The 15,713-nt window shown below is 35.0% G+C and overlaps 1 protein-coding gene across 2 annotated transcripts in view; it reads right to left on the bottom strand.

Moving 5' to 3' along the window:
- Positions 1–10,592, bottom strand: part of LOC131161059 (protein GRIP) — a 79,952-nt gene extending 69,360 nt beyond the window's left edge. The window contains exons 1-4 of one of the 2 annotated variants that reach the window (XM_058116889.1): positions 9,888–10,592; positions 6,081–6,571; positions 5,614–5,729; positions 4,984–5,153 (exon numbers count right to left, since the gene is read on the bottom strand). In XM_058116889.1, coding sequence (XP_057972872.1) covers positions 4,984–5,153; positions 5,614–5,729; positions 6,081–6,483 — 689 coding nt within the window. In that variant the 5' untranslated portion in view covers positions 6,484–6,571; positions 9,888–10,592. The remainder of the gene's footprint in view (positions 1–4,983; positions 5,154–5,613; positions 5,730–6,080; positions 6,572–9,887) is intronic. The other variant, XM_058116890.1, reaches the window with a different exon arrangement.
- Positions 10,593–15,713: the final 5,121 nt, after the last annotated feature.

The following is a 15,713-nucleotide window of genomic DNA, read 5'->3' as shown; positions in this document are numbered from 1 at the left end:
ACTTTTGATGCATCTCATGTAGCTAAATTGTCCTTTAAAGAGGTTGTCAAATTGCATGAGTTGCCAACATCCATGGTGTCTAATAAGGACATCAAGTTCTCTAGCTACTTTTGGAAGACACTTTGGAAAGCGTGTGGAACTCACTCACTATTTTCTTCTGCTTGCCACCCCCAAACTAGTGGGTAGACTAAGGTTGTGAATCATAGTCTTGGTGACCTACTTACGTGTGTTATGGGAAAAAAACAGGGCAATTGGGACTTGGTGATACCTACTATTGAGTTTGCTTATAATAATTATGTGAATGGGTCCACAGGTAAGAGTCCTTTTGAACGCTTATTTGGTTACAGACCCTGTGCACCCATTGATCTTGTTCCTTTGCCACCAAATGCCTGTATTTCTGAACCTACTGAGTCTTTTTTCCATCACATTCATGAGTAGCATGCTGAGGTTAGGCGAAAACTTGCTAAGTAATATTGATTATAAGCTTGCTGTAGATATACATCATAGAGCTAAAGAGTTTAATGCAGGATCTAGTGTCATGGTTCACAAAAGACATGAGCCCTACCCTAGAAATTCAATTAAAAAGCTCCATGCTCGTGCCATTGGCCCTTTCCTCATCCTTAAAAAACTTGGACCTAATACATATTTACTAGATTTACTGACTCATATGGCCATTAGTCCAGTGTTTAATGTAGAGGATTTGACACATTACCAACGCACTTTTAAGCCTTTTGGTTTGGCATTTGATGCCCATGCAGGTTCAGCAACTCCTCAACCTTCCTCTATTTCTCAACTACATGAAACAGTGGAGTCTATCTTGGATGACGAGTTCGTGATGTCTCCTCATGATGGTTTTCATCACTACTTGGTTCAATTGAGAGGCTGCCCCGAGTCAGATGCTACATGACTTGCCAAGGATGATGTTTGTGACAGCGCTGCTGACTTGTTGGAGTCATATCTGCTGTCCCACCCTACGGAGCAGAGTTCCTTTCAGACGAGGGAGAATAAAGGCCCACCTATACCCCCTAGGCCGCCCATTCAGCACACATTTTAGGCGTAGGTTTAGGAAAGATGTGTATAGAGGACCTCTTTGTATTTTTTTAGAGACTTCTTTCAGTATCTATAATTATGTGTTTAGTAGGGTCCTATTTGTAAATATGCGTTAGTTGTATTAGTTGTTTAAGTGTTGGACAAGCTAGTGGATGTATAGCTATTGTTTGAATCTCTTTTCTTCCCTCTTCTTCTAATTCTCTCAATTCTATCTATATATATAGATTTTGATATCCTACATCAGGAGGTCTATCATATTAAACAAACAAGAATTGTACATGTGGATTGTTGGTTGTAAAGTATGAACTATAGCTTTATTGGTTTAAGTATTGGACATGCAAGTTGATGTACAATTACTATTTGAATCATATTGTAGTTTCCCACCCACAAGCTCCTGCTATTCATCTTCTTTTTCCTCCTTCCTTCTTCTTCTTTCTTCTTCTCTTATCTCTCTTCTAATCCTATCTCTCACCTCTATTTCTTCCTTCCCAACAAGTTGATATACAATTATTGTTTGAATCATATTGTAGTTGCCCTCCCACAAGCTCCAGCTATTCTTCTTCTCTTTCTTCCTCCTTCCTTCTTCTTCTTCCTTCCTCTCTTATCACTCTTCTACTTCTTTTTCTTCCTTCCTTCTTCTTCTTCTTCCTTCCTTCTTCTTCTTCCTTCTTCTCTTATCTCTTTTCTAATTCTATCTCTCACGTCTATTTCTTCCTTCCCCGCAAGTTGATGTACAGTTATTGTTTGAATCATATTGTAGTTTCCCTCCCACAAGTTCTTGCTATTCTTCTTCTCTTTCCTCCTTCCTTCTTCTTCTTCCTTCTTCTCTTATCACTCTTCTAATTCTTTCTCTCACCTCTATTTCTTCCTTCCCCATCTCTATTCTTCTTCTTCTCTCTTATCCCTAACTTCTAATACCGTCCCACATCAAATCCGCAGCTCTAGGGTTGCCCTCCAAAGGGACTCCTAGGTAAGTCATAGACCAATCCAGAATACCACACCCCACTTCAATAGCCCACTCCCTAACATGCTCAACGAGCACATTCAAAGCCACTATTAATTTTAAGCCTTGACACACTACAGAAAATATAGAAAATACCCAAGATTCTCCTAAAAGATAGACTATGATCATCGACAAAAAAAAAAAAGGCATTGTCAGCAAATTGGAGATAAGATACCACCACTCCCTCTCTCCCCACTTCTAATTTTCTTACCAGCCCCCTCCACTGCCCTATCCACAATCCTACTCAAAACATTTGCTACAAGAGCAAACATAAAAGAGGGTAGAGGGTCTCTTTGTCTAATGCCCCTCAAAGCACTAAACCATGGTTTTGGTTCACCACTCACAATCACCAAGAACCACACGTTAGACAAACAAACTCTAATCGAATAACGCCAAAGCTCACCGAATCCCTTTCCCCCAAAGTCCAAGAAGCTCCAACTCACTCTACAGAAGGTTTTCTCAAACTTTAGTTTAAAGAAGAAATCCCTCTTCTTATTCCTACTAGCATCCACTATTTGCCTCCCCCCCAACCCAAACACACTTTAAGCGCTAAAGAGAGTATCAACAAGCACTGCACTCAACCTAATAGCTAAAACTTCAGTGATAATCTTATACACGCTAAAGACAAGACTAATATTTCCAAAATCCTCAACCTTAATAAATCTGGACTTTTTAGGCACCAAGGCTATAAAAGAGTTAATGATCTTGCTCAAATTTTCATCTCCAAAGAACTTTAGTAAAAACTTTCACCCTATCGCCCTTATTACTTCCCACAATTTTGGACGAAAGCAACATTAAAGCCATCCGAGCCTAGAGCCTTATCCCTCTCCATCCCACAAACCACCCCCCTCACTTCCTCTTCATCAAAAGGTCTCTCTAACCAATGCATCTAATCAACAATTATAAGGTTCCAATCTAATCCCTCTAAGACGGTCTATTGTGGCCCTCCTCCAAATACAAACTCTAGAAGAAGTTAGTAATAAAGGAAGCAATCCAGCGTTGGTTATTAGTTACTCTCCGACCCCCCACATCTAACTCGCCAATCAAATTTTTACTCCTTTTCCCATTATCTAGCTTGTGAAAGAAAGAAGAGTTGCAAGCACCTTCCTTGACCCATTTGAAATTGGTCTTTTGCCTCCAACTCCTCATTTCCTAGAAGATCACATCTTCCAACTCATTTTTCAAGGAAACTCTTTGTATTTCCTCACTTTCTGAAAGGTTAAACTCCTACTCTTTCCTATCCAATGAAGCCAACTCACCCAAAATGTTTGATTTTCTAATTCTAACTTTGCCAAACACCTCCTTACTCCAAACTTTCAACTTCTCCTTCAACCGTTTCAATTTTCACATGAATCTAAAGCCTCTCAAACCCCTTTCCAATTCCTCTCCCCAAGAATCCCTAACTAAAGGCTAGAAGGTCGCATGGTCCAACCACATATTTTCAAACCTAAAAGGGATAGGACCCCTGGGCATAAAACCAAACTAATTTTCATAAACAGTTGATTCTATTCTTTGTCTTCATTAAATAACTCTTTTCCAAAGTTTTATTGTGTGACTCACAAGTTTATTTCACAATTATTATAGTCAAGAAACTGTTTCAGCTAAAAGCAAAAGCTTGTAGATGAAGCCCCAAAATGGTTTTAACTTTTAATCTCCCTATCATGCCCTTGAGCTTGAAAGCCCATTGTGCTTGAAGGCCCATGTCACCTTGTGCTATAATTTTTATTTTAGTAAGAAGAATGGAGGTAGTGATGTACAAACTCTAAACTTTTTGGTCATAAAGTCTCTGTTACTAGGTCAAAAAACCGATTCAACAAAAAGATTAAGGTTTTAGGCAAGGTCGTAAGAATGGTTTTCATACCTTTTCAATAGATGTGACAATTTTGGATATTTCCTTTATTTTGTATGTAGCTATTAAAGTGCTTTTCCTCCACTAATTTGGTATTTTCTTAGCCCTAAAAATTTCATCAGAAATTTGGGTATCCCTTTTATTTCCATACGTCGGTATTAAAGTGCTTTTCTTCCAGTAATTTAACGTTTTTTAGCCCTTCTATTTTTGTTAAATAGACTAGTTAACTATATTACTTCTATTTACTAAGCATTTCCAAAGTTCAATTGGGATGTCATCTAGTCCTATAGCTTTACCATTTTCACTTCTTCATGCATACTTAATTTGATTGACTTTGATTTCACTCACAAACAAATCTAAAATTTTTAGCTTTTTCCTCAAGCGCTGTTTCTAAGTTTAAGCCTTCTAGTTAACTTTCATTAAAGATCTTCTTTAGCTAAAACAACAACATTCTCTTTTACTTTTTTTACATTTGATATTACCTAAGTCTCCGCTCTTTCTTTCTCTAGCTATAACAAGTTTAAATATGACTAATTTCCCTTCTCCAGTACCTAGTCTAGCATATAAATTATTGTAGGCTATAAGATTAGCCTCACTAATAGATTTTTTTGGTCCCATTTTTATTGCCTTTGTATGCATTTCAAATTGTCCATATTCTAACTTTGTTGTCGTGTCTTAAACCAAATTGTTTTTCCTTTAACAGCTTTTTTTATGTCTTCATCCCATCTCCCATCTCTTTACTAGTCATTCACTTCCTTTAGATTCAGCTAAAATACCACTTTTGCCATCTCTCCGATATGACTAGCAATCCTATTCCAAAGAGTGTTTGTGTCTATGTCATCTCCCACTGTCAAACCACCTTCTTTGATTATTTTATCTTTAAATTTTATTCCATTTTCTACCTTTCAGTTCCACCACCTAATTCTCTGACATTGATCAAAGTTACCCTTTTACTTCCATTTTTAGCGCATATACCTAACAATAATACCTTGTGTTGTTTACCTTATGCATAAGTAATGCAGTATAATGTCCAAATTTATTTACAAAATGATTCATATATGCAATCAGTCAAAGATTGTACTTGTTGTTTGCGCTTCGCAATTGTTGTCTCTCTACATCCATTGCTTTCAATGCCTCGTTTGCTTGTTGTCGTGTGCGCTCCAGCTCTTGCTGCAACAATGGCAGTTGAGATGATGCACGCGCTGCAGTTTCATTGACATCTCGAAGTCGGGCTTCAAGATCATCTTTTTCCTGAAGATAGCAATCTTGAAACATCATTTGAACTTAATCTCTATTTAAGGACAGGAGTTCAATTCTTCTAGAAAGAAAATGAAAGTCGACAATATGAAAGAAAATATATTTAAAAGTCAAAATAGGAAAATTCCAAGCAGGATTTTACTGCCCTTTTATGTCATGATTCAAAAAATGAGTCTTTTACAAAAATAAAATAAAATAAATTAGTTCAAGTGCAATGTGAAAAGGTACATGAATTTTAATGCAAGAAAAGAGAAAAAAGGATTGAATAATGATTGCACTTTGTAAAAAAAAAAGTCATCTACCTAACCCCAAGTTGTTGAGAAAAAGGCTTGGTTAAGTTGGGTACTTGAATTTTATTATGTTATGTAAATATTTCTTGCAGCTCTGCATTATCTGCAACAAAATTTCATAAGATTTGGTAACAAAATAACAAGGAATCCAAGGTGGAATTTACCTTTTGAACTTCTTGAATACGCTGCTTTGCTCTTTTGTGAAGCCTACTAAACTTGGAATCAAGTTCAGAGTACTTCTCGTCACGCTCTTTTAATTCTAGATCCATTTTCTGTTGAGCTACAAAAATAAATCATATAATATGTTCAAATTACAAAATTCATAGAATACACAAAAATAATTTCAGATAAGAATGAAAAGGCAAAATGCAATACATCATTTGATTCATTTTCAATATTCACAAGTCAAACCAACTATCTAGATCCACAGTTTACTGCTAGAAACGTGAGCTTTTTAGAAGCAGCATTGGCTTCTGAATATGATTAAACAAGTTTTACTACTTTTGAAATTTCAGAAAGAAAAACTTTTTTGGTGTGAAACAATAAGATGGAATCCATCGATGCATGCAAGACCAACATTTGATGGAGTGAACAAAAGTCAAAATGTGGCAAGAAACACCTAATATCTGACCTTCAGCCAGCCTGACAGAAAGCTCTTGTGCTTTTGCATCTGCCTCTGAAAATGCAGCCCGTAGATGCTTCAGTGCCTCCTCTGCAGCACCACGTGTTTGTTTCTCTTGAAAAAGTTCTTTATTCAGGGATTCAATACTTTCATGGAGAGCTTTTGCATCCCCAGACGCCCCATCTTTCTGTCTAAAGGCTTCTTTTTCCAAGTGAAGATCATCCAAGCCAGCAAACTGAGACTTCAAGTATTCATTCTGAAATTTTAATTCAATAACCATTTGTACAAGTTGATCATGAGTACAATTAGAAGATGGATTTTTGTCAGAAAAACCATTTTCTTTGACAATATTTCCATCATTTTCTTCACTCATGTTAAATGACTGTTCCTTGGGCTCTTCAGAATCTTCCATTAGACTTTCTGGAAATCCACTAAAAACCACTCCCTCTGCTGACTTTGCCACTCTTTGGAATCACTATGAGGTTCCCATCAACCAAAAACTGATAAACACACAAAGAAAAGCATAAAAACATGCTCAATGACTAGTCTGCGCAATGAAGGTAGACCAACTATAAGTGCAAAAATAAACATTATCAATACCAAAGTTGTCAAATCAAGATTCCAATCGTGGATTGAAATTCCAACTTCTGGAATCGAGAATCAAAATTTAAATCCAATCATAAGATTTGGTACAAATTCCCAAAGTCAATTCCAAATGACATGCTTATATAGATAAGTGAACAACAAGCACAATAGTAAAATGCATCTAAAATTTTGACAATTAAAAACCATATTTCACGTGTATGCTTTCCCTAGACAGCAGAAGTAAGGGAATGAGTCAAGAAAATTAATTAAAAAAAATAAACTTTATGTTGTTTAGTGGCAGGAATCAAGAAAAATAATAAAAAAACTGAAGTTTTGGTGATATCAACAATTGAAAAATATCATATAATACTAAAAAGAAAAAAATAACTTAAAAGCATCATATTTCTCTATTCAAAAAGGAAAAAAAAAAAAAAGGGCAAATAACTTAAAAATTGATATTAATTGAATACTAAAAAAAACAAACTTTTGAATCTTAACGACACAATGAAAGATCAGTACCACCTTAGCTGATGAGTGTTCTGCCCCTTTCTTCTTAATGGCAAAACACTATATTCCTCCTAGAGTGAAGAATGGTTCTATGAAGGCAACATATGACCCAAATCTCTATTTTTTCCTCTTTTTTAGCACAAAACTGACATAAACAAGGAATAGAAGGTAATCATGTAAAAACAAAAAAACAAAAGAAAAGAAATGTTGCTCCCAGTGTTTTAAACCAGTCAGATCAATGAGGGTATCATAGGTCTAGAATCGTGTCAATTGATGGATATTATTCATTAGATTTATGGGACGAATCAATATATTCAAAAATGATTCGGTTACTTTTTAATTCGCTAGTAAGATTTGAATCAATTTGGTGCAGATTTGACAAATACCATATGAATCAAATTTCAAACTGTAAATCTAACAACTATGATCAATGCTCTGTTAAATAGTTCTACTGCTGGAGGAAAACAACAAAAATAGTCAAGCACTCCAGCCAATGCCTTGTTGGTAAGTTGTAGCACATTAGCAGTTCTAACACATCAAAAGAGCAAGAAAGGTCTTAAGATCACCAAGCTGCACTTCCCTAAAGTAATGCTTGTCATACAACACTTGAATCACAAGCCCATTTGGGACATGGCATGGGAATTAATGGAATTGAGAATCCCTAGTCTATGGCCAGTTTGTTTTTCTCTTAATAGCCTCTTAATGGACACCAATATCTTGATCCTGAACCAATTAAGGGACCAGTCAATAATACGTCTTATACACCTTAATGTACTCATATTATCTCTTATGTATTAAGAGGGAGACACCTCTTATTTCAGTCAGAACTCCATTAAGAGAAATGAAATCTATAGGCAAAATCACCCCAACGAACAACTAAAATTACCATAAAAATGCTGTATACAAAATAAAAATGCTTTGTGCATTACCTGACGGTTTTAGAATGAACCTAAATCCTTATTCCTTACTCTGTGTTTCTTCCTTTTTTTCTTAATGATAAAGTTTTAGATTTTGACAAATTTCTTTTTTTCTTAAAAAAATTCTTGTTCTTTATAATTCTTAATTTTCTTTAAAAGGATTTTAAAGATGGAAGGATAGGATGCTCTTTGGAAATGTGGAATATTTGAAGGGCTGTGGTGTTTATGGTTGAAGCACAATGCATTGGTTTTTTCAGGGAGAAAATTAAATAGCTAGCTGGTTTGGGAAAAGATTCATTACTTGGCCTCTTCACAGCATGTAGGTTTTGGATGTTCTAAGGGAGCAATCTTTTCAGAAATTCAGCAAGATTGGAGGAATATTTTGCTTTGACATTTCAATGTATTTTTTCTGTGCTTCTAGTTTCTTTTCTCTGGATTTTTCCATAATTTTGATGGGAGATGCCTCATTCTCCTCTTTTCTCTCTTTCTAATGAAATCTCTTCTTTTGCTATAAATTATTTTGTAAAAATGATTTTAAAGATGATATTTTACAAAAGAAGAGATTTCATTAGAAAGAGAGAAAAGAGGAGAATGAAGCATCTCCCATATGATTTTAAAGATGATATTTTACAAAAAAAAAAAAACCTTTCAGCTATTATTTTGTTTTTTACCAACATTTTATCAAACAGTTTTCTTTTCATTAGTTCAGAGGGTTAAATGGACGTTGTCGATACATTCAGAAGTTAGAAACCAAATAAGTATGGAAATAGGTTCAAGCTTCATAGAGATATACACTGCATTAATTTCATTCAGCAATCATCACTTAATGCTCAATTTTATCACAATAACCATTAATTCATTTTCATTCTCTAGAATGTGAATGGCTTATTTCTGCTCATGCATTCGCCATTTGGATCATCTGAGTAGGAATCAAATTCACTGTGATGTACAAGGTATTTTTATTTTCATAATTGTAACAAAGACTGATATTGCCATTTTGAGGCATACCCAGATTGGCATTCCCCAGATTTCAGCAAATGGCAATCTGGGTTTAATGATGGGGCCCATTAGAAATGATCCACAACAAACAAGCAGTGCTTTCTTTGATTTCTCATCTTGCTTAAAGGCCATTAGCTAGTGATGGTCTAATCATCCAAGGTTTTGGGAGGGGCATATTTGGCACAGTTCTAATCTTCAGAATTTTTGCCACTGCACATTACAATGACAGCAACAACATTCAGCAGGAAAACCCAAAACAGCTGAATTTTTATTTTTACAGAGTCCAAACTAGCTCTGGATTCTAATCACATGCCGCCAGTCTTACACTATATGTAATAGTAATTTGAACAATGAAACACTAACGGAGCAACTCACATTCTGATTCTGTGTGGAGCCAAACTCGAGGGAATATCTAACATTCTGTTTCCAAATCTGATGAATTATGACTCCAGTTCAGATTTTCTAATTCCACCCATGAAACTAACACTACCTCAAGCAGCATGAACCTCGCCATTAAAAAGCACCGTAAAGATACATTCTTCAGCTAAGAACTTGGGGTACCCTAGTCAGTAGTACTAAAACTAATGGCAACATGTTCAAGTAATGTTTAGTTTCAGCGAATATAACTCACAATTTTGATCTTGGGATCCAAATTGCGAACCAGAAGACATTTTTGTAAATCTCACTATGCAGCACAAAAAAAATTCACTAAAAGTTCATAGCAGGCGTCGCATCAACCGCCAATAATTGATGGAAATTTAAATAAATACTTTTAACAACGAAGAAGAAAACCAAACTAATGACTGACCTGCGAATTCACGTGATCAAAGAATAGAGGAAACCAGGAGATCTATCGACTCCGATATATGAGCGGATCCGAGGGCAATCATAAGTCCCCAATCTAAATTACAGATTCCGATGAAAATGTAGAGGAGAGATAGCATGTCGCGAAGATGAGATGATCTCTCTATCTACGGCCTACAAGGTCACTGAACGAACGAACAAGCGCAGCCCGCCGCCTGTGAAACGACGCGTATTTCATTCAGGGAAAATGCTGTTTATCAACTATCACGGGCTAACTCTTCGCGGGAGAATCACGGGCGCGGGGTAAACCGCACGTGCTGCCCCCACCCCGTGACCCGCGCGTGTTGCCCCTCTCCCGCTTTCACCTCTCAACCCCTAGAACTCTATGATCAGACGGCCATCGGGGCATCGACCTGTGGGACGGTGGAAGAAGGTCTGTCCGTAGGGTGATTGCACGGTGTCGGCGACAGAATTGCCGGCGATTCTCAATCCTAAGTGTTCGTTAATCAGCAGTGGCACAAGTAAGTCGAAGTGCGGAGGGTGTTTATCGCAGAGCGATTAGTCGGTGTCCACGAGAGAATCGCCGAAGTGCTCGTCTGTCTCTCTCAAGTCTCAACTATCAAAATCCAGAAGATGAGAAGATGCAGGCTGAAAGATTTCCAGAACCGATTCGGAACCGGGGCTGCAATTTTTAAAAAGAAAAAAGAAAAATGAAAATAAATAAAAGAAAGAAGAAAATACGTGGCAAAATAGGATGAGAGAAAGGACACTAAAATTTTTAGAGTTTTTTCCCGTTTTAATAAAATATTAAATAATACTAATTTCTTTGCTCACGTAATTTCGCAGCTTGGTGCTGCGAGATTTAAAAGCCCAACGAATGAGAAGCTGACGCGTGATACGATTGCAGAGAAAATCTCGCAACATAAAGTTGTGAGATTTAAAGGCTCAAATTAATAAGGTAGTGACGCGTGGCATTGAGCAAATCTCGCAGATTAGTCCTGCGAGACTTATAGCTATAATTATAGCATAACATTTGAACTTTCCCTCTTTACAAATTTAAATTTAAATAATATTTTATTATGATATTAAAAAGTACTTTTTAATTACAAACATATATTTTATTATGGAAGTGTTTGTATACATTCAATTTTAAGAAAAGTGATTATCCAATAATTAATTATTGCCAAATGCAACCTGATCAATAAAATAAAATAAAAATCCTCACATAAAAGAAATTATTGATTATAAACAAGTATTTTGTCATAAAAATTTGGATAAAATCCAAAAAAAGTTTCAAAATATGACTTTAACCGCTGAATTTTCAAAAAAATACTAAAAAATTTCTTATATTTAATTTTATTGACGAAATGAATATTTTGTTAGTTAACTATTAAGTGCATGTGAAATAACAAAATTTGTCCTTAATAGAATGATATTTTAAAATGACATTAATTTAGTAAATAAAAAATATATATGATTAATTTAATGATTAAAGTTAAATAAGTGGATTAGGGACCGAACAAAAATTTCGAACTGACTGCTTTGATGCCTTGGGTCAACTAATTATATAAGTATGACAAAATAATTTGTATTATTTCAAAATTTTTTAAAAATATAATTGGAAAAAATAAAATTTCTCAATAAATTATAAAAATGCCTAGTAATTATAATGCTACAAAATATTTATTGGATGTAATATTTAAAATTAACAATTAAACACATTATAAAATAAATAAAATAAATAAATATTTTTGGATGTAATATTTAAAATTAACAATTAAACAATTAAACACATTGTTAATTTTAAATATTAGATCCAATAAACATTTTGCAGCATTATAATTACTAGGCATTTTTAGAATTTATTGAGAAATTTTATTTTTTCCAATTATATTTTTAAAAAATTTTGAAATAATACAAATTATTTTGTCATACTTATATAATTAGATGACCCAAAACATCAAAGCAGTCAATTCGAAATTTTTGTTCGGTCCCTAATCCACTTATTTGACTTTAATCATATATTTTTTTTTATTTACTAAATTAATGTCAATTTAAAATATCATTCTATTAAGGACAAATTTTGTTATTCCACATGCACTTAATAATTAACTAACAAAATATTCATTCCGTCAATAAAATTAAATTATAAGAAATATTTTAGTATTTTTTTGAAAATTTAGGGGTTCAAGTCATATTTTGAAATTTTTTTTGGATTTTATCCAAATTTTTATGACAAAATACTTGTTTATAATCAATAATTTCTTTTAAGTGAGGATTTTTTTTATTTTATTTTTTTTTTGGGTTCGTCCCGGGTGTCCACCTACCGTCAACGACGTCCGTTTTACGGTCCGTCGCACCGACCAGTGACTAATCCCACGCCCTGCAGTGCGGCCCCACACACCACAGAGATGTAAATTTCAGGCGCCCAGCAGCAGACTCGAACCCGGGGTGCCAGGATTAGGCTCACCTCGTGAAAGGAAACGCCCGAAGTCCGCTCTGCCAACTGAGCTCAGCCCTGGGGGCTTTTTTATTTTATTGATCAGGCTGCATTTGGCAATAATTAATTATTGGATAATCACTTTTCTTATAATTAAATGTATACAAACACTTCCATAATAAAATACATGTTTGTAATTAATAAGTACTTTTTAATATCACAATAATATATTATTTAAATTTAAATTTGTAAAGAAGGAAAGTTCAAATATTATGTTATAAATATAGTCGTAAATCTCACAGGACTAACCTGTGAGATTTGTTCAGTGCCACGCGTCACCACCCTATTGGTCTAAACCTTTAAATCTCGCAGCTTCATGCTGCGAGATTTTCTCTACAACCGTATCACGCGTCAGCTTCTCACTTATTGGACTTTTAAATCTCGCAGTTTGGTGCTGCAAGATTATGTAGCCATCAGTTTGGGAAATTTTTTCCCAATAAGAGTATTATTTAATATTTTATTTCTTTTTAATAATAAAACGAGAAAAAACTCAAAGTTTTTAGGTTGCAGCATTTGTGTCATGTTTACTTTGTGAAATGAAAGAGAACTGTAATTATAAAAAATTAAGTGATAAATTTAATTTTGTTTTTTTAAATTTGATTTTAGATTTACTAATAAATATATATTTAATTATTCAATAAAATATTACTTCTCTAATATATAATTTTGTATAAAAACTTTCATACTCTTAAGTATTTTTACAATAAAATACTATTTTGGATTCAATAAATAAATAAATAATATTTTACTATTAAAAAATAACTAAAGAAATTAACATATTGATAATAAATTATGGGTAATTCTTATAAAACATAAGATAAGAGAGGAAGAGTTTAAATGGTTTGTGCATCACTACAATAACAACAACAACATCAAGCCTTAGTCTCACTAGGTGGGTTAGTTCTATGAATCTTTTTTCGTTAATTTATACGATCATAGACCATTTCTTTTAATAGATTCAGGATGTTAAATCCTTACTCATTATCTTCTCTCAAGTTATTTTAGGTCTACCCCTACTCCTTTTACTGCCCCCCACAGTAACTTACTCACTCTTCCTCACAGGTACTCTATGTGGCCAACGTTGCAAGTGTTCATATCTTCTGAGTCGTCCCTCCCTTATCTTTTATAAGAGTTACACCTAACTTATCATGAATATGTTCATTCATCAATTTATCTTTCAATGTTATACCACTCATTCATCTAAATATTCTCATCTTGACAACTTTTACTTTTTGGATATTATGTTTCTCCGTCGCTCAACATTCTGATCCATATAGCATAACTCGTCTCATAGCTATCTTATAAAACTTCCCTTTCAATTTTAAGAGTATTCTACGATCACATAGTACACTTGAAACACTTATTCATTTTACCCAACCTGCTTTAACTCTATGCATTACATCATCTTCAATTTTTCTTTCAGTTTGCATAATAGATCCAAGGTATCAAAATCTACAAGTGCTATTTATTTTTTCATCATCAAGTTTAACTTTGTCTCCAATGTTCCTCCTATCATTACTAAAATTACATTTCATATATTCTGTCTGTTGACCTTATAGGTCATATCCTGTTTTGATCATGACAAATACTCTAGTATTTAATGTCCGTCAAGTTTAAAATTTATATTATGCTTTATTCGGGTCTGTAATTATAATTTCAAAGTTTGTAATAATATGCATATCATGCATGTAGGAACTACAAGCTCAAAAGCCTTAGAACGACCCTAGGTCTCTACACATCACTTGTAAATCGAGAGACCTTAGACAAGACTTCAATCAACCAAAGGTCGACTGAGACCAGGTTTTTGGGCGTACTCTCAAAGACCTTAGAATGACCTTACGTCCTTACACATACACATAAAATGTCCCCAAAATCACTTATAATATTAGGGGAATTAATTGAAGTAAAAATGGACTTATAGGGCAAAATTAGTGAGGCTTCGGGCGACCGAACCCCTGGTGTTCAAAACACCTCGAGCGACCGAACCTTTAACTAGTTAGAAAGTTGACTTGGTTTCGGGCAACTGAACAAAAAATGACCGTAGCGTCCTTGGACAACCGAACCACAATTCTGACTTTTCCCAACAACTCGACAGCCTAAACTCCCACATCCAAATTTGCCTCAGGCTACTGAACTCAGGACCAGGCGACCGAATCGCGGTCTTTTGGAGAATCACCCGGTTCAGCAAACCGAACTATAATTCAGGCACCCTGTTGACTCTACAAGTCCTTCCCCGTTTTGATTATGACAAATCTAATGGTTCTTACCTGTGCACTGAGCTCTTGAAACATGATCATCCTTTGCATGCACTGAGGGTAAGAACATAAGGAATTCATAAGGAACGCAAAGACCACATCACATATGGCATTTGAAAAGCAAAGAGATTGAGGATCAAAAAAGAAAGAAGACCATTTGATTATTGTATTTGCATTTATTCTTTTGGGTATGTAATATTTAATATGGTCTGTAATAACACATCTGCATGCATGATAGGGTTTAAATGCTCAAAACCATAGAATGACCTTAGGGATCTCCCTTCGGTCGATCGACACTGAATTTTTTAGGGTTAGCTCAAAAAGGCCTTAGAAAAAACCCTAAATCCTTACACAAGCACTTAGGATAGTCCACATAATCACTTATATTATCAAGGGAAACAATTGAAATGAAATCAGGACCTTAGCCCAAAAACCATGAGGTTTCGGGCAACCTAACTTGGCAAAGCTTATTTGCCTTGGTGGACCGAACTGTGGAAAGTCAGCATCTTTAACCTAACTTTGGGTGACCAAACTGAAATGAGCATATCTTCCTTGGTCGACCGAACTCCTTTCTGACTTTTCCCCAATTGTTCGGGCGCCCTAACCTTCACCTGTAAAATGCCCTCGGGCGACTAAATGTTGTTTTTTGGGCTACCGAAAATATGTACAGGCGACCAAACCTCGAGCGATTGGAAAATCGCCTTGACCTCAGCCACCCGAACTTAACCCTGGGCACCCAAACTTCAAAAGTAGCTTTTTTGTATGTGAGTGTTCGAGCGACCGAACCTATAGCTCGGTCGATCGAAACTCTTGGGTTGCTTTATTTTTACTGCGGTAATTAAGGGAAATTGAGGTTAAATCTCAAATTTTGTGTCCCAACAGTCACTTTTTGAGTCCCACCTATATATACCATTTCATTTGTCTCAATTAGTGATGATTGGCAAAAAGTGATTAAGGAATTCTCTCTCAAAATTTTCATATCCCTTTTTGTTACATCTTTCACATTCCAAGCATATATTTCAAAATCTCTCTTAGATACTCACTAGCAAACGTCCTTTTGAAAATAGAGAGTTTG

The sequence above is a fragment of the Malania oleifera genome, chromosome 1 (assembly GCF_029873635.1).
Source record: "Malania oleifera isolate guangnan ecotype guangnan chromosome 1, ASM2987363v1, whole genome shotgun sequence".
In the NCBI taxonomy this organism is placed as follows: Eukaryota; Viridiplantae; Streptophyta; class Magnoliopsida; order Santalales; family Ximeniaceae; genus Malania; species Malania oleifera.
Note: the sequence above shows the minus strand (reverse complement) of the source record. Positions and strands in the feature narration are given on the sequence as shown.